A 20,653-nucleotide genomic window follows, 5' to 3' on the forward strand; every position below is an offset into this window, starting at 1 on the left:
TACCAAGAAGCCAAAATGTTTATTGCATGAACATGGAAAAGCAAGGTTTTAAAAGGCAAGGTGGAAGCTCTTCTCCACCCTCTCTGATGGGCCAGAAGATTAAAGCTCTTGGCAGAATAGATACTGTAACGATGTACTGCTGGACTCACTTTTTCTTTCAAGTTTACAAAAACAAAACAAAACTTTTTGTTCTTCTTTGTACTTCTGGGCTCTTGGTAGGTCGATCAGCCACTGCTTTGTCACAAGAGTTCTCAGCTGGTTTTACAAAAGGACGTGCCCAAGACTGCCATCTGGTGGAAATGATAGACATTGAGACCATTTGCTTTTAGGTGACTAATGGCTAAGCCCTATTTTGGGGGTAAAGAGATAGTTCATTCATAACAGCACTAAGGAATATGAAATAAGAAATAAACTTTAAAAAGCAGCCCATATAAAGGAAACTGAAACTGTAGTGGGGGCATGATAAACACTTCTGTAATTAGAAAGACGTAGCATCTTCCTGAAATGGACCTAATCCCCACTCAAAATATCACCCGCCAGCAATTTAATCTATGCATTTAAAAACACAGCCAACAGGGAAATATTGCCCACATTATCCAAAGCTCATCCTGAGGAGTAAACACATTCAACTTTTGTTTTTGTAAAAGTAGAATGAGGGGCAGAGATAATCAAGTATATATTAAAGCTGACATTCAAGATGACATGATACTGCTAGAGTAGTGACATGGGATGTCCATAAAATACAACCAAATGCAACAGCTGGAACCATGGGGTAATGGGAGAGTTATGGGAAGATGCTGTATTAGATTTTGATCCTTAAGTTCCAGTTGTATTAAATGTCTGTACCTGTATCTACTAAAAAGAACAAAGTCATAAAGGAAAAATTGCATTTACTTACTCATAATATGAAAACATTGTCAGTGTATGCAATTGAAGGTTGGTAAAACTGTTGAGAAAATGATAATATTCTAAAACTTTTGAATGTACACGACTCTGTAAAGTTCATCAGATTTAACATGCAAGATCTTTGCAGTTTAAGTTAACTACTTCAAAAACTTTAGAGTGACCCCCCCCCCAAAAAAAAAAACCTCACCAAATTTTTAGTTAAAACTGGTACCTCGAGGGGAAAGGTGTTCTGATCTGTAAGAACTCTACAGTACTGTTCAGCCCTGAGCCTCTTAGCCCTCTCTAGTGCATCTCCCATCACAGCTGAAAGCCCTTACTCTGCTTGAGGGAAAACTATCCCAGCAGAAGAAAAACGACAACATGATCACAGATTTAGGGGCTGCTGAGAAGACCCTATGCTTATTTTAGGAATTCAGTTATTCCTGAATGGACAGGCAACCTTTGCTCTTAGTCCGGCCCCTCCATATCCTGCACTGAGAAACAACAAACCATAAACAGCAGTACAGTGAGGTGGAGCAAATAATTGATGAATATGTAAAACTAATGGTTAATTTGCTAAAGGTAAAGAAAGATGACATTATATATGAGCAAACTTTAATAAAAGATATACTTAAATACGAAGACTAAAAGTTCACATGCTATATAATAGAATTGGGAATTAAACCAGAAAAATACCATATGATATTCACCTATCAAACTGGAAATGTGCAAGATGAGAAAATAGGAAAAGGGAAAAAAAAAGGTCATTCTTGTATACTAAAGGTCTATAAATTGATACCATCATTGGAAGATAATTCAGAACCATTTAGTTGACTTTGTTTATATATTTTGTTTTCATTTACACCCAGTCCATGGCTAGAGAATTAGAGTAACTTTAAATGAATGGGGAATCTCTACCCTATAGGAACTTAGCACCAACAAAATACAACTCCTATTGATGAGCTTCCCAAGGATTTATTGGTACTTGACTATAAAACAGACATCTGGCAACATCTGAATTGAATATACTGTCCCTGGAGTATAAAACCATGGGACAGCAACTTGGACTTTAATAAAAATGAGGTTGAAAAAAAAATTACAGAAAGCAACATTCACTCACTTTATAACTGCTACACAAATTTCACAGTATTAATGTTCTGATGTCTTTTTCTTTAAGGGAAAAATTCAAACCTCACTTTCCCCAATGCCTCTCAAGGAGTAATCATTCTTCTAGCTGGGCCAGCAGGCATATGCCTGTAATCCCAAAACACTGGAGGCTGAGCCACGCACGGCTTGAAGATCTACAGCAAAGTCCCTCTCTCTACAAAAGCAGCCAGTCTTCTCAAGTACACACATACTGCTTTTGTACTTAGTCCACACGCCACACCCACAGGCTGCACACAACACACATCAGCACTAAGACTGCATGCACTCTTGTGCTGTATGTCCTCAAGAGAAATGACAATCCAGCTGCGGAACAAGGCTTTACTAATACTCGTTACACACTACTCTAAGTAGTGTCTAAGACTTTCACTATCTGCTAAGTCAGAATGCTCTTCTGGAAATAATTTCAAACAAAGGTAGTCCAGCAGTACACAGACTCAGTCAAGAACTAAACTAGTAACAAGTCTGACCCAGTGGGCGCGGCGCCACTAAGCTATGATGGCTTTGCCAATGACAGTTAAGGTGCTATGACAGAGGAGGCCTCAGAATAGAGATTATAGAAGAAAACAGCTTGCAATCAATTTAAGCTTCAAAAACAACACCGTTTAACAGCACATTTCCCTCATGGGGTCATTCTTCCTTGGTAATATCTGCCTTAAATTAGGAGAGACAGTCATTTCAAAGAACTGACATGTATCAGTTGGGATTAGGATGGGAACACTTGATCTGAAGATAATTATGGAGTGGGAATTCAGTATTTTAAATGGGATAGCTTTTAAAATATAAAAATAAAAGGTCAAAATACAGGCTAGAGAGATGGCTCAGAGGTTAAGAGCACTGGATCTTCCAGAGGTCCTGAGTTCAATTCCCAGCACCCACATGGTGGCTCACAACCATCTGTAATAGGATCAGATGCCCTCTTCTGGCATGCCGGCATACATGCAGACAGAACACTGTATAAATAATAAGTAATTTTAAAAAAAGGTCAAAATACAAAACCATATAAATATCCCAACTTTGAATAACGATTATGATTGAATTTTCCTTTTGGCCCAGGTTGCAACACAGCCTGGCATGGCATGATTACTGGGCCTCCATCATAGCAGATAAAGGGATCCATGAGGCAGAGGAAATTGAAAAACACAACAGGGGGGCTGGTACGATAGTCAGCAGGTGAAGAAGCCCGCCGTCAAGACTGACATGAGTGTGATCCCTGGGACCCGCATGGTAAAAGGAGGTAATTCAGTCCCACGTTGTCCAGATTTCCATGTGTACTTTGTGGCATGCATGCCTACACACATAGACACACAAATAACATATATACTGTAGCTAGAGTTTTCCTGGCTGGCCCACAGTCAGGACAAATCTCTCTCACCTGCCAATGGCTACCCACTACAATATACAACAGAAATAGATAAAGTAATTATCACGAGAAGGTACCAAATTTTGAATTCCAAAATGGACCTATTAAGAGAGAATATAAATTAATTCCATTTTTACTAAAGAGAACTAAATTCAAGTAAAATGAAGACAATACATGCCCACCAGGAATTGGTAATTGTATGAGTTTAGACAAAAGGCAACAAGGTCTAGGTGGTAGAAATAGACCATGCATGGTTGGGTACCCAATACTTGACAAGAGGCATGGTGTCGACACACAGCTATGTGAAAACTATGGGTTAAAAAATCTAGAGATGCACACGCAGAAAGAAAACACTTCAAACTGCAGGAAGAGGGCCTCTTCCTGTCTGCTGTTAAGGTTTCCTCTATAGCTCCAAGAGGGCCCCTCACTTTCTCCTTGTGGCATCTGAGACTGACTGAATGCAGTGAGTGGGGGAAACATGGGAAGATCTAAGCAGTGGTGAATAACCTTGTTAACAGTGAGTAGTCTGCTTACTTCAGAAGGACTGCTGCCTACCCTCCTACTCTCATCACAGATGGTATCTCTAAGAGCTTGCATGTTAAAACACAGCAAAAGGAAAAACAAAACAGAAAAACTCAAGAGCTGGACAACATGTACGCTGAGGAAGAAGGGACATGAGCCTGAGGACACCACAGTCAAGTATGTCTCAACAACAAAAACCCAAGCAAAAAAAAAATAGGGGATTTCATAGAAACCATCAAGGAAAATTAAATAAGAGGCTCTATGTACCAACAGGAGATGAAAATTACAAAGACAGGGAGAGTTTGAGCTCACAGAACAAAGACCAGAAACTATGTTAAAAAGACAAATGGGAAAGAGACCGACTCCAAAGAACATGGTACCAAGGATGTGAGAACTGAATTCAGAAGAAACTCAGGCAGCCATTAGACATTTTCACATGTAAGGAGAACTCTGGTTCGTGTGAGGTACTGGAGAACTGCCGGCCTCACTGACAAAACCCAAGGTAGAAATGCGGAGTACTGATGAGGACGGGGTGAGATGGAGACACTCGGGACTGGTACTACCCGTGCATCTTTAGCATAAATAATGCTTGGCAGCACCAACTCAGAGATATAATGCTCCATGACCCAGCTACCTTACTCCAGAAGCACCAGTCTAGAGCAGTGTGCAATATCCCTGCCGCAGTACGTTTTGACATGTTGCAAATAACCAATACTTGAATGGTACAGTCACAAAACTGAATACTCTGCCTGTTTTTATTACTACTTAACAACTCTTTCTTGAAGAGGGGATGTAGAAGAAATGTTAACAGGTTAGGTTTAAACTTGAAGGTAGAAATCACAATTTCCTCTCCATAATACACCCAAAACGAAACATGGTGGGTGAATCTGTGGGGAAGGGGAGACGGTTTTGTGTTTGAGACAGGTTCTCAACTATATAGCTCCAGCTGGCTTCAAACTTGTGATCCTTTTGCCTGACTCTTGAACATGAGTTCTGAGTGCTGCCAAGCCAAGCAGTGACAGTAATGATGATCTTTTAAGAACCCCACTTTTGCCAGGCAGTGGTGGTCACTTCTTTAATCCCAGTACTCAGGAGTCAGAGGCAGGTGGATCTCTCTGAGTTTGAGGTCTACAGAGTGAGTTCCAAGACAGCCAGGGCTACCCAGAGAAACCCTGTCTAGAAAAACCAACCAACCAAAGAACACTTTTCTTTCCCCAGCTTCCATGGATCCCCAGACAGAGGTGACCACCACCACTCACAACACAGGCAGGGGCTTTTTCCAAGAGTCCTTTCTCATAAGAGGAACCATTTAGTTTCATCTGCCTCAACTACTTACGACAACCGACTTCCTAATTTCCGTCTTCTCAAAGTTAATGTTTTTATTCACCTTTAAGTCACCTTTCAAGAGACAGAAAAAGGTGGACCTCTGAGTCTGAGGGCAGCCAGGGCTATGCAGTGAGACCCAAACATGAGAAAACAGAAGCACTCTGGAGTTGAGACCAAGTGGGCACATATTAACAAGAGTTTAAGCTTTACATCTAGATCACATAGACATAAATCACCCAAGACTGCAACTAAGCAGCACAACTCTTTCCTGTTACATGGAAGACAAAGGGTTCAATTCCCAGCAGAACAAAAGCAAATAAATACAAACCAAACCAAACCACACCACTTACCTAGTCTTTTCTTTTGGCCTCAAGTAAATACTCCCAGAGTTTGGGGGTGGGGGGGGGAGACAGACCAGAAACAATGAAATAAAATTACTTAGATGGTCCTAGTGATTACCACATCTGACTACGTTTTACATACAATGCACACCAGGGATTCTTCAGCTTGTGTATAAATCACAATGTAATTTTCACTGAACATTGTTTAGCTGCCTCTAGCAAACTTAGGGGATCCTAAATTTGAGGCCACCCTAGGCTATATTTATCAAGATCCCCTCAAAAGGAAGTAATTTCCACCCTTCAGTGCACATCTTTTTAAGAACCCCTTGTGATGAACAGTTAGTACTGGTGCTCAGGGACTAGTATCTGAGCTGTACACTGAACTAGCCACTTTTCATGAAAACAGCACTGTGAATGTCAAAGAGTGACTGACAGGCTATGATTATTCAGGAGACGTTTCCTCCACAATAAAGGAATCAAGCATGTCACTCTAGGAAAACAACTGACAGGATTTGTTGCCAATGATAAAACTTCACCTTTCAAAAGAAAATTAAAATTCTGAAAACTCTTTCCAACACCATCAGCTCCATAGCTTCTCAATACTTAAAATGTTATTTTTAAAAATCAATTAGATTAGGAAATAAAATTTAACTATTGCATAACACAAATGTCAGCACTGAATCAGTGAACTAGCATTTTCCAAAATGGCAAACATGCACAGGTAGAAATCTGACCAAAATGGAAGACAGACTCGAAGGACTTCACATTAACAGCACACAGAGTCTTCTCTAAGGAAGGCTTCGAACTTGACAATCTCTGTCCTAGCTAGGTATCTGCATAAGGCCGGATTTCAACAAGCGCCACAATGTGTCAGACTGCGCACAAAAGAAAAAGGCATCAAAAGGCAGAGGGAAGAACCTAGTCTGATGCTGAAAAGTGAAAACTGGTACCACATTTATGTCACTTTCTTTGTTTACACTTATTTTTCATAAACCAATGTTATTTCTACTAACATGGGGCTTTATAGTTACATACAAAAATGTCTGCTTAAAATTCCAATCAAAAAAAAAAACCAATAGAATCCATAAAGCAAAAAGTTTTTTGACGTTTAAAATTTAAGATTACAAATGGGTCCAATTTTGCAAACAACTGGACTACAAAGTTCACAAGGTAAACATTAAACATGGATTCCCCTCACTGGGTTATACATTCACAGTATTTCTACCATGAGGAACACTAACCTCTCAAGAGTTGTTTTCCTCAAGTAGCATTAACAGGTGGTTTGGAGCACAGAAGTTAACTAGTACTGCCCTGCCTGGCCTGGCCGATGTCATTCATCTACGTTCATATGAATATTTTCACAAATATGCCAATGATACATATTAAAAACCACAACCAAAGTTGCACTTTTATTTTGAAAATCACACCAAGGAGTAGTATGTCACATTGTTTTGAAATCAAGTCTTTATTTAGGTAACAAGTTGGTTACGTTCACTGCATCGTATGAAACATCACAATACCATACTGGAAAGGTACTATCAGTACAGGGTCGATCAGAGTGGTCAGGTTAAACAATAAACCATTTTGCATTCTTCATTCCCCATCTTTTAACAAACCCCCAAACCCCAGTAAAGGGACAAGTAGTTTTTAACACCATCATGTAAAGCACTTTAACTTACAAGGCTAAAATCTAAAGAATAAATAAAATATATTGTGGCAATAATTCCTTTTAGAGCAAAAATCAGGTGCACAATAAATCAAGTGATCAGGAAAGCTGTATTCAAATGTGTGGCTCCCAGAAACAGCTTCAGGAAAACAATACAGAAATACCATGAATTCCATTTCACACAGGACCAGATGATGACTCACTTTTAACTACACACAAGGGCAACTACAACCTGCTGAAACATAATTAAAACAAAGAGGAAAATGTTTACAAAGCATCCACAACATGGAAACCATGTACAAATGGATACATTCAGTACTTCTCCCAACTCCAGCAACTTCTTTTCATAAATATTTTACTCTTCACGTTCAGCATTGAATTTCATACATGCAAAACTAAGGAAAAAAATCCCAAGAATTCAACGTTATTGTAAAAATATAACTAATTAATTTAAGTACCTTATGTGACAGCCACTCTGTACCGTGCCCAATGTTATAAAAGGAAAGGTTACTGAACCCATGAAAATATCTCTGTAGATTTCCTTAGATCTAAAATAGATACTTTTAAATGTATTTATAGTATTTCAATGTGATATTCTGAGCTTTTAAAATAACATACAGTTAAAAATTATACCAAATTACATAAAACTTGTATCTTAAAAGCTGAAAAATTAAAACTATAGGAACCCACATATAAAACAAAAAAAATCACAATTTACATTATAAAGGCAAATCTCATCAATTAAAAGAATTCGAAGCAGATGACAAAGCAAATTATAAATAGCCATAAATTAATTCATTTGGTTTCAAAAGATCTTCTAGTAAGAGTTGAAGGATGTAATAGACACATGCATAAAATTGTAAGGGTTTATATTATTGCCAAACACCGTATCTTGAAGCAAGGCAACATTACAAAGTGAACATTATTGGAGAACCCAGTTTGGTAATACAAGGAAATTGGAAAAATTTAAATAACAATTAATAATAAATACATATCCTATAGTAAATTGCTCAAATGAAATTCCAAGCCACAGAACTACAAAAGGCTTCCAACTTGGTGAACTGAAAAACTGGAACTTTTCTTACAATTCTTTACTCTTACATGCTTATATGTTGTGTTTTGTTTTGCTTGTTTTAAAAAAAACCCATAATGTATCTTCAGAGTATCGCTAACTATATTCCCATGCACCTCAGGCACATTTGTTGGTTTGTGGTAAATAATTCCATTTTTTTCTAGGGCCAAAAATTCAATACAGTTGTAGGCAGATGCCTGAGGTTGGTAAAAATACTGTAGAGTCCAGGCAATGCTACGAAAGGCGATTACCGGGAAATACAGGTGTGAACCAATGATGGGAAATGCTAATGGTTTTCTGCTCATATCACAAAACAGTGGGAATCCACAAGAATATTTCCCCTTGTATTGAAGAAAATGTGATTAAAAGTTTTTCCCCCAATTTTCAGAAAAGTATTTTAGAAGGTTTATAAGGCTATCATGAGTCTTCTAGATCTCCAGCGCCCTACAAGAAGAGAAAAGGAAGAATATTGTTATTATGTACCTGTACCACTCAGGGTGGATTGACTTTCAAAAGAAAACAAATTAGGTGAACAAATTACCTTCCTTTCTTTGTTTGAAAAGGTCATTTGAACAGAGAGGTGTGTGTAATGTATGATGTGTGCATACATGTGTATCTAATATAGACAACAGTTGGATTTCCCCCATCCCTCTCTACCTGATGGCCTTCCTTTCTCAAAACACTTTAAAAAAATATTCTGGCTTGGAAAAAAAAATGTGTCAAACCATCAGCTACAACATCTGAAGATTCCAAACGTTTAAATTATGGTACATTAAGTAACTTTAAACACAGAATGTAGAATATAAAATAAGTTAATATATAGCCGAAAAAAAATTGTTTAAAACATTGAGTACTTATAGCACCCTTTATTTAAAATATCTATTTTAACCAAGGCAAAATTCAAATCTATGTTTAGGACAGCTTAGGATTCTTATGTTAATTAATGCCAATGAATACTTATAATCAAACTGGAAAATGTTGCAACCTTTGAAATGCTCATGGGATGACAAGTTTCTTAAACAGCTACACGTGCCAAACTATTTAAAGAGGAGTGGTAAAGAAGCAGCAGAACTGAGTTACTCTTGAGTAAGCAAGACACATTTTTTTAATTAAAATGTTTTTCCTCTTTTGTTTATAAAAAAAACAGCTAAGCCAAAGTGTGCCGAATTTAATAGTTATAAATGAACTTAAATGAGTTTTCCAGTATCCCAAACCTGATTGTTAAATAAAGAAAAACTAAAAAAAGTACAACATGCATAGATTATTCCACATCACATGCTTTATTTGGACTCAAACACTGATAATTTCATTCTAAACACTTGGTTGACATACATTTTTATATGTATAATAAGCTATACAGAATATACAAATGAAAACTATATGAGTAATACATAGTTCTTTTTAAAATGTTTCATAAAGAATACAGAGAAAGGAAAAATACCACATATCCAGTATCTCAACAACTTCTAAGAAAATCAAACTACAGAGATGTAAATATAAACAAATTGAACAACACACAGATTATCAACTCTGAAAGAAGTTATAGGCCAGCAGCAGCCGTTCCTTGAACTAAAATAGTAACTAAATACAAATGTATTCCAAAGCTAATTATGCATGTATGAATACATAAAATAAGCAGTGTAATTCTACAGTAACAAGGTTTTTCACAATGTACAATTGTCTTTCCACTCAGTAATCTCTAATCCTAGCTATTAAGAATTAACTACTGACTTTAATAACGGCAACCTAATTTCTGGCATACAATGTAAAATGACATATAACTTCATTAAATTCAAAATACTATAAATAGTCAATTTTAAACTATCATAAAGGTGTATGCAAAGGCCTTTAAAAAAACAAGGCTATAGGAATATAAGAAAACTAGTTTTCCAAGTTTCAAATAACAAAATGGTTATATAAATGCACACATTATACTTCCTAAGTAAAAACTGTCAAATCAAGATCACAAAAATATTACCCACAATAGGTCATATTTTTTCACCACTCATCTTTGTCCCTGCATCTTCATTACGGCTGTCTAATTCAGCAAGACCACTTTCTGATTCAGTGGGTCTCTCCTGCATTGGCACTGGGTGGCCAGCATCACTGTTCGAAGAAGTAGCTGCAGCAGCTGGGTCAGCCGGGCTTTCTTCTCCCTCTACTTTAGCTAGCCTGTAACTAGTCAGCATCTCCTCCAGAAGTTGTCGGTAGTTTCCCCTATGATTAATTCTCATTTGCCTGAGAGCTTCCACCAATTTCCCCTGTGATCCACTTTCCTCTGCTTCATCGGAGGCCTTGTTTTAAGATTTAAGACCCCAGTGTCAGTAGACAAACTAGGATATCACATGTATTTCATAACACATCACACAAAGCACTATTTTTTTTCTACCATAAGCAACATAGTTAAACGAACATTTTCATTAAGTATCAGTTCTTACCTGTGCAGACTAATAAAAACTTTAACATCAAGTTATTTTTAGCCAATTACCATGAACTAATTTATGTCTTATTCCAATTACCATTTGAAGATTAATCTGAAAAGGACTTTGCTTTTAGAATTCCTACACAAACATTTCCTAAAATAACTTACTTTTTAAAAACAAGCTGGCTACAATGATTTAGTTCAAAGGGAAAACAGCATTTTCAAGTGAGGCACAGGACAGAAGAGCAGCCATCAGAATGTTAGTCTCTTCATTTCTGCTAAGTGGTGAGTAGGAGAAGACACAAATGGAACACTACAAAATCTAAACTGGATTCTTTTAGAGATTTAACAACTTTTGAAAATAATTTTTTTATTTTCATCTTAAAATACAGTATTTTAATAAAGCCACCTCTAGATAAAATACATGATTTTAAACACTAAACACTGAAATTCCAATGGGTTTTTAAAATTATGTCTACTTAAGCTTCTTAGCAGAGAAGGATCTCATTATCTGTGCTGATGAGTAAAGCTGATCACGTGAACGACAGCCACACACATGCCCCCCCCCCCCCGTGTGCTCCATCATGACACACACACACACACACACACACACACACACCCTCATGTGCACCATGACAGCCTCACACATGTCCCTTATGTTCACCATGACAGTCTTACAAATGTGCCCCTCATGTGCACCATCATGACAGCCTTACACACATGTCCCCTTTATGTATACCATCATGAGTGAGCCATATCATGCATTCTTTCCAAATGTGCAATAGGAACCTAATAGCGCTGGCTCCCTATGTACCAGAAAACAGGGATGGGAAAATAAGCTAGTGGAACCACGAGAAAACAGTCGTGCAAATTCAGAAAATAGGCTGGGCTACAGGAAAGCTAGCTAAGGCTTGACAAAGTTGTCAATTACAAAAAAAATGCACCTTGACTGTGGTAATGACTTGATTGTTTGAAAACAACAGTAATAGTTATTTCAGGAACATATAAGAAATCTTAGATTTGGCATTTCATGGCATGACGAATTTCCCCAGCTCTGGTAATCTTTAACTCTTTTCAAAGGGCTAGTCACAAAAAGATGGATATATAGTGTACATATGCATAGACATTAAGACACACAAAGCACACAGAGCAAAATGTGAACAACTGGAATCTCTAACAGTCACTGTCATTTCAATTTTTAATCTATTTGGAAGTTTTCACCACCAAATTAAAAAAAAAATAGGTTACTGATAGAGGCTTTAAGATATAGTCTTATCTTGGGAGATGTAACATTAATAAATCCACATAATACAAATTGTAGTGTTCATGGGAAAAGTGAGAGAAAGGACCTGAGTGCTTAAAAAATTGTCCCCATGGCAAAAAACAAAGAATGTGTGTATTCCTTATGTGTTTTAAATTGCTTATTTTTATATATTTAAAGTGCAAGAGGGGAGAGAGATGGCGCAGTGGTTAAGAGCACCAGCTGCTTGACCAGAGGCCCCAGGTCAATTTCCAGCACCCATGTGGCACTCACAACTGTCTGTACTCCAGTCGCAAGAGATCCAAAACCCTCCTCGGCTCCTTTGGGCACCAGGAACATAAGTGATGCAGAGACATATCTGCAGGCAAAGCACCCATTCACATGAAATAAAAATAAGATGTTCCCACAGTGCTTGGAAAGATAAAGACATATGATACAATGATACAGGATAATGGGTGGTGGGTTATGCTTTCTTTCAATTCTCCTATTTTCTATGAACATATTATTAACTGTCAAATTAACTATTTCTGTAGAATGAGTTCTCTGCTAAAGTTTTCTTATATACTTTTCCCCTTTCCCCTCAGGTTTCCCATCTGACCCTGTTCAGGAAGGGCTATGACTGAACGAGGTAACTGCATTTTCAATCACTGTCAGTCTTCAATCAAATCCTCAAAAAGGAAATGTTCCATTTAATGGTGCCTCACAAAGACCTCGTGAAAGCCCCTGCAAACCCTAATAAACAAAAGGCTTCCCTATTATTTTTCTAAATGAATTGTAGGACAATCCCTGTTTCGAATGGGCAACTGACATACATGCAGAATAGCTACCCTGGTTTCACCGTACACTCACCAAGCTTTAAAATTACATAGATGCAAAGCTGTATTTGAAGATAGCAAGCTCAGAGGCTCTAGGTATTTTATAATTTATTTTGTAACTCTGATATACAGTCATGGCTTTCAACCTTACTTCAAGCTGGACTGGGGTAAGGCTGTTTGTTCTATTAGAGTCCACTGTGGTGGGTTATAGGAAGTCCTTTATACTGAAAATACTCTGTCTGCTGCTACAGGAGTAGCAGCTTTGTAAGAATTTGTTTCTTTTTTTCCTTTAGTTTTTCTAGACAGGGTTTCTCTGTGTAGCCCTAACTGTCTTGGAACTCACTCTGTAGACCAGGGTGGCCTCAAACTCAGAGATCCACCTGCCTCTGCCTTCCAAGTGTTGGAATTAAAGGCCTACACCAACCCTGTCTGGGGAAGGAGTATTCATCTTTTTAATATTCACTAAATCAAACCAGTAAATTTAAAAAAAAAAAGGGGGGGGGACTATTTATAATGTCTGGCATCACAAAGCCACTACACTAAAATGATGACCAAATTTTAAAAACCTAACCAAGAAAAATCATTTAGCTTTATAGGAAATTGCATTTTTCCACTGTTCTGAATAGATTATGAGCAACTACAACATCTTCCCCAGCAAGTACAGCTCTCAAAATACTATTATATAACTCTCTCATTGCTTCTGCTCATGTCACAAGAAGCTATTATCTAGGTTGTGCTTTCTTTACTTCAACTTTAAAAAGTTCATACAGTACACCTATAACGTACCTATTATAATTATAATAATTAACCCCACCTTGCAGGCTTTCCAGTCTTCCTAATTAGAATACACACTTTTTTTCATACTCTTTTCTACATTCTTCACACCACTCAGGAGGGAAAACTAACATCTGTGCTAAGAACTTTACAAGGTCATTCAATCTTCACAGGCACTCTCTGAAGTAATACTCTGTCACTCTATAAATGAAGAGATTTGTCCTGTGTTAATGAAAGGCAGAGTTCAGATCTGTGACAAGTATAGCCAACATCAGTCTGAACACTCCAGCAAATGCATTATCGTGAATTATCAGTTTTACATGAGAAATGTTCCAAGCATCTAGACACTTATTTAGAACGGATGTTTAAGAGGCTGAAGAGACAGCTCAGCAGTTAAAGAGAAGTGGCTGCTCTTCCAAAGGACTGGGTTCAATTCTTAGCATCCACATGGTGGATGTATCCAGTCCCAGGAGATCCAATGTCTTCTTTGGTCTCCTCAGGTACCAGGCATGCATGTGGGCCAAGACATACATGCAGGTGAAACACCCATGATTTAAAAAAGAAAAATTGTTTACAGGAATCTGAAGTGATGCCTCAGCAGTTACAAGTGACTGCTGCTCCCAAAAAGGGCTGGAGTAAGTTCTGTAACTCCAGTTTCAGAGGCTCTGACCCTCTCTTCTGTCCTCAGACACTGCATTTCCATGGTACACTTAATATACATACAGACAAGACACTTACATACATAAGAGTAAATAAATCTTTATAAAAACTTTATTCTATGCAAAAAAATTGAAGACACTGTGAGACAACAAAGAACTTTTCTTAATTGCTGTGTCATCTAGACAACATAGTTTAACAATCAAATAACTTATACAGAAACACACCCTTGGCACTGGAGAGGACCTAGCAGCTCAAGCCTGAGGACCTGAATTCGGAGCCCAGTATCCACAGGGGAGCTGTGTGTGGCAGTGTGCATGCCTGGAACCCCACTGCTGTGAGACAGGAGGATCACTGGGACTTGCTGCCTGCCAACCTAGTGCTGAATTCATTGAGACACCCTGTTTCAAAGGAATAAAGTGGGAAGTGACAGAGCAGACCACCTGACAGCCTCCTCTAGAATTCCACACACACACAACATGTTCATACACAACCCCCCACACCAACACCCTTTCATACCAAATAGAACATAAGACCCTAAGTAAGTCGGGTAAACAGCAAATGGGGCAATGAAAGCTAAGCACACTGAAAAGATTAACTAGCAGGCTGCTGAGATGGCTCAGTGTTAGGTGAAGGCTCTTGCTGCAGAGCCTGCCATCCTGAATCATGATCCCCAGAAAGCACAAGCCTACAGCAACACCAGTGTACCTAGGGAGATAGAAGGCCAAGATAGGATGACGACTGGAAGTTTACAGGCCGCCTAGCCTGACAGACACAGCGGAGAAACAAAGAGACCTTGTCTCCAACACGGAAGGCAAGAATGGGCATCTGAGGTTGTCCTGACTTCTACATGCCTACATTCTCACTGATTTGTACCCTCAAAAACTAAAGGTGGAGAGCAACAGAGGAAAGTTACCTATCCTGCAGCATGCACATATGCACGCCTAACTGCACACCCCCACAGTAACAGCACACACCAATACACAGGAAATATAGACTATCACGTAATTAGCAATCTCTTTGACCTTCTGAGTGTGAGCCTCGCCTATAAGAACGAGCTGAACTATCTCTCCAGTCCAGCAATCTTTTCTGTTGTAGGCGTGTGTCACTCCTCACTTGATTGGAGAATGTGTCTGCTACTTGGACCCGAGGCTCACCGATTATACTAGGCTGGTTGGCCAGTGAGCCCCAGTCATCTTATCTCCAGCTCCCCGGCGCTGGGAATACAAGCAAGTACCACATGCCTGGATTTTTACTTGGGAGCTAGGGGTTGAACTCAGGTCCTCATGCTTCTGTGACAAGCACTTTACCAACTAAGCTACCCACCCTGTACCTACTCTCTCACTATTTTATAGGTTTTGTGTTTGTTTTTATCTGTGCATGCATGTGACTGAGGAGGACACTAGACACTGATCTCCAACTGCATATGCATGCCTTTTCATGTCTCAGTGAAGCTCAATGAAGCTGACTGGCTAGCAAGCTCCAGGGATCCTCAGGTCTCCATCTCCACTCAGACTCCCCTTTTAAGGTTATTTTAAAGAACACTAGATCAACTATTTGAAATGCACAAGACTCTGCCCTAGTCAAAAAGGGGTTTTGTTGTTATTTATTAATTACACTGGAGACTGACCTTAGGGGTTTGCATCTACCATGGAGCTATATCCATCCCTCCCAACAAGCTTGTACTGAGCTTTCTTTACTGATTGCTGTGGGTGCTGGGATTAGTCAAAATAAACCAGACTAAGCCCCAGGACTCACAATCAACATTTTAGAAAAAGGGAAAGGGTGTAATCACAGGCCCTGGCTACTTTAAGAACATCTTATGCTAAAATGTAGGTTTACTTCCAGATATTATGGTATATGGCAGAATCCTTTAGCAATTATTCTTGGGAGTGGGAACAGCGGCTCCTTTAAGGAACTGATGAAAACCACCTGAGATATTTGTTAATAAAGAAGGTACACATATGGACTGTGAAAACTGTCTGGGTATTGTGAACCCTGGATCAACAGTCCCTAAGACTTTCACAGATTTTTGTTCTTCAGTAAGGAACTCACCATTATTGTTTGCACTAGTAAGACTGAACATACCTAAAACGTTAACTAAAAACAACACTGTTAGGAAAACAACCTAAGAGCCTTTTATGCCTTCCTTAAGCTTTATGAATATCTTTAAATTATTAAATCTCTGGCTGATAGCCAACTGGACTTTTGGACATACACTTATTGCCTCAATTTTCATACACTTATTACCTTAATTTTTTTACTTTAAACATAAAACGTAAGAAAAAAATCTAAGAACAAGGTATGGTTGTACAAGCCTATAGTTGTAACACTTGGGAGATGAAGGGGGCAGGTAGAAAGATCAGGAGTTCAAGGGTAGACTCAACTAAACATTTGAGGGCAACCTGGGCTACACTGAGGCCTTGTTGCAAATAAAGCAGCTTACCCTTTAACGTAATTCTGAACACACTCTTCTGTATTCTACCACACTCTTGCTCCTCTGCTTCCTGTTGACATTTTCTGTATTTGTGGAGGTCTCAGAAGCATTTATGAAATACAACTGTGCCTATCTGCTGACAGTAATTCATTGATTTCAGGACTAAGGATGTAATTAAATGCTTAGATTTTCAACATTTTTTTGCTTCTCTGGTTTTCCTGTACATTTCTTTCAGTGGCTACTTGCTCAACATAGGTGTGGACTATTCTGAAAGAGTATGGTAATCTTCTCAATAGGATTCTACTCTACAAAGCCAGTTTCTATAGTGAAGAGTAAGTTTTTCTAATCTAGTATCTAATAATAATGAATTTAGACTAATTATTTGATCTCTACAATTATTTCACACCTACTTGACTTGTAGAATCTACAGTTTACTACTATAAATGTTAAAATGACAGAACTGTCACAGATGGGCTAGGGATAGAGCCAGGGTCATTATGTGCCTAGCATGTATAAGGTCCTAAATTCAATCCCAGCAGGTGGATGGAATGTTTACAGGTAATGGTTTTAATCTATCATACTTAAGGCTCCTAATAAATAGTATGGTTCTTCACTCAACAGTTCAAAAGGCCACTCTCTTGGCAACAGCTCTGAAACCATTTCCATTATTGTTTCTGACCATACTAGTTCTCTGCTCTAGCTGGTTAGACAGACAGACAGACAGACACACACACACAGTTTTCCCTCCCCCCCCCAAAAAACCCTTGTACTCTGACCCTGCCTTTCTCCTTCCTCATCTTGTCTCTTCAAATGGATGTATATTTATACCCCCTTCTTGAACTATTTGGGTACTGGAGACTGAACTCAGAGCCTAACGTGTACTAAGCAAATGCTCTTCCCCAGGGATACAGCTCCAGCCTATCAAATTCTGTACTGTATCATTCTTTACAAACTACATGACATACATTTTTCATTTACTTATATGTGTGTAAGTATAAGATAAACAGCATGAGCATATGTATAGGATCATGCTTCTCCCTCCACAACTCACTAGGTTTGACTGACAGTTTAGTATGGTAAGATCAATGGAAAGCGTATACATAGATAATTATGTAATTAATTATAAATCTATGTAGCCATACAGAAACTTACTTAAGAAATGTATTACAGCTTATGCATTTACCCTCAACCTCAAGCTTCTGTTGCCTACTTACTAACTTTAAAGTAGCTATCATGTATAATTATTTACTCTTTAAAAATTCAAGTCACCTCTGGTATATGTTAAAAAGAAACACAGAGATAGTAAGCGTTTTCCAACTCTTGTTAGAAGCAAAAGATTTCTTGAGGAATTAAGAGATTCAGTAGAATATCCTAATTTTTTTTTTTTAAAGGATTGCCCACCAAAGTTACACTCTGAAATAGCTGAGGAAAGGAGCGTGTCCATGGCTAACCACTGACTACACTCTGAAGGCTTATTCCTGACAGATGGATGCACCATGTGGCATTTACAACACAGCTATCCCCTCTCAGAAGTACAGTAAACTTGAAGTTGTCAATATCCTTTACAGGTCGGTCTCAAGTTTCTCTGTATTTTTATATTAAGGCTCAAAGTTTTGGATATAATTCTTTAATACTCTGAGGTAGGACCGAGTCACAAAAGAAAGATTCAGAATCACTACAATAGAGTAAGTATGCATTGTTAAGGCAATGTCATTTTTACTCAACTCACTAAAACTGCATTAATAGTGAAATATCTTATTATTATTTGTTTTGGTTTCATTTGGATACAGAGCCTCACTATGTAATGTACCTCTGGCTCGACTCAAACTCAAGAGCTCCACCTGCCTCCGGAGTGCTGGTATTAAAGGCATCATACTACACTGGATATTACACTTATTAAGAGATTGTATTTATGCAATAATGAATCCTAGAAAAGCAATGCAATGAAAACAACAAAAATCCTTCTATGTACTGGCAACTGTTATCTACAAGTGAAGTGAGCCTGCAGACATGGAGGTGAGTCTATTTCTTCTCAAGGAATTTCATACCAAGTTTGGCTCCTTTAAACCATTAAAGATATTAAAACTTACATCATTTATTTTTAGATACCCCCAAACTTAAAAAACCTACCACAAAATATTTATATTTATATCTGAGTAGCTTTAAAACTGAGTCCAACTATAAACAGGGGCAAAGTCTCCTCTTCTGCTCTGAGTATGAAAAGCTATGCAAAGGGGCAAGGTGCCATTCATCATTTCCAGGGCCAGCAGAGTAAGAGGTAAAGGAACGGAGCTCAGCTCTGCATTCACACAGCCACATGCATCACTACTAGACAAAACATCTTCAAGAACCTCATCTGGGTACACAGGGGCACCGAGAGAGTAACTTACTAACCTCTGGTGCTGGTAAATTATTTATTCAAAGCACAACCCTGCTTCAAAATCAAGGTATGAGGAAGAGGAAGAAAGGTAGAGACAGAGGGAGAAAACAGAGATAGCCCAAACAAAATAGGTTATCTGAAAAGTTAAGTGACAACACAAAGCTATCCATAAATCAGCATTTGATGTCTGCAATACATTTTCTAAAACTTTAAGTAACTCCTTAAAATGGCAAACAGTAGTCAGTTATTACACAGACATCACTATGTGAGTTACTCATATCTAGTATTTATATTATAAAACTACTATAAATCAGTAAGAAAATGAACTACAACTTACCCCATCACTGTCTCTGTGTGGATTCAGTCTATTATAAACAGCTTCAATAACATTGCGCCTAAAAAGATACGTTTTGATTATGTACAATTTTAAGCTCATATTCCAAATATGTTGCCCTGACTACAGAAAGAACTGTCATACTAAATATTTGCAGAGAACTGTAAATATACTGCCCTCCACACCAGAAACAGGGCTTCTCTGTGTAGCCTTGACTGTCCTGGAACTCTCTGTATATCAGGCTGGCCTTGAACTCAGAGATCTTCCTGCCTCTGCCTCTGGGATTAAAGGAGTGTGCCACCACCACCCAGCCACTCATAATTTCTTGATCTTATAAAATCTACTAGTTCTTATTAAGCAAAAAACTTATCTACAAAGGATATATTTCTTAAAAAGAAAAAAAAAAAAAATCCTGGGCTGATAGGATGGCTCAATGGGCAAAAGTGTTCTCTACCAAGCCTGATGGTGTGGGTTCAAAACCTAGAACTCACATGATATCAGGAGAAAACCAATTCTGCCAAGCCTGTACCTATACATGCATGGTCGCCCACACTACACCCCTGCATCCAATCTTTTTAGATGAAGTGTTTCACCTTTAGATAAATGATCTACTTCTGCTTTGTCATTTTAATCGAAATGATTAATTACTGACTTAAAATGAATTCAAAATTAGCTCTTTTGTTCTACTTACTTGCCAGCGAGCCCTCCCCCAGGAGGTAAATTTGGGATATTTTCTGCAGACAAAATGCGCATGACATGGGCAAGATCAGGCATTCCTTCCTCCCCAGACTTCTCCATAATTTCTGTAAGTTTAGGAACAGGACATAAGAAGTCATCGACACAAACACAGTCACTCAAACATAGTTTCATAAAATATAAACTAGAATTCAATGTCCAGCGATAAGAAAACAGTAGAGAAAAAAAAGTAAAGAAAAAAAAACAGTAAAGAAAAACAGCTGGGCAGTGGTGGTGGTGCACACCTTTAATCCCAGCACTCAGGAGGCAGAGGCAGGTGGATCTCTGTGAGTTAGGGGCCAGCCTGGTCTACAGAGTGAGTTCCAGGATAGCCAGGGCTGTTACAGAGAGAAAGCCTGTCTCAAAAGAAAACAGCAAAGCAAAAAAAAAAAAAAATGTCAGTGATCTAGTCAGTGAGTGACATGGTTCCTAGCCAATCAGAAGGCTCCTTACACACACACACACACACACACACACACACACACACACACACACACAC

General features: G+C 38.3%; 1 protein-coding gene across 4 annotated transcripts in view; it reads right to left on the reverse strand.

The window, feature by feature from the left end:
• Nucleotides 1-20,653, reverse strand: part of Ppm1b (protein phosphatase, Mg2+/Mn2+ dependent 1B) — a 62,865-nt gene continuing 42,212 nt past the window's right edge. The window contains exons 4-7 of one of the 4 annotated variants that reach the window (XM_028892642.2): nt 20,111-20,222; nt 19,423-19,480; nt 899-946; nt 1-290 (exon numbers count right to left, since the gene is read on the reverse strand). In XM_028892642.2, the coding sequence (XP_028748475.1) occupies nt 899-946; nt 19,423-19,480; nt 20,111-20,222 (218 nt within the window). In that variant the 3' untranslated portion in view covers nt 1-290. Of the gene's footprint in view, nt 291-898; nt 947-6,977; nt 8,784-9,596; nt 10,634-19,422; nt 19,481-20,110; nt 20,223-20,653 lie in introns of those variants that run through there. The other 3 variants (XM_028892655.2, XM_028892662.2, XM_028892638.2) reach the window with 3 other exon arrangements.

The sequence above is a fragment of the Peromyscus leucopus genome, chromosome 22 (assembly GCF_004664715.2).
Source record: "Peromyscus leucopus breed LL Stock chromosome 22, UCI_PerLeu_2.1, whole genome shotgun sequence".
Lineage (NCBI taxonomy): Eukaryota > Metazoa > Chordata > Mammalia > Rodentia > Cricetidae > Peromyscus > Peromyscus leucopus.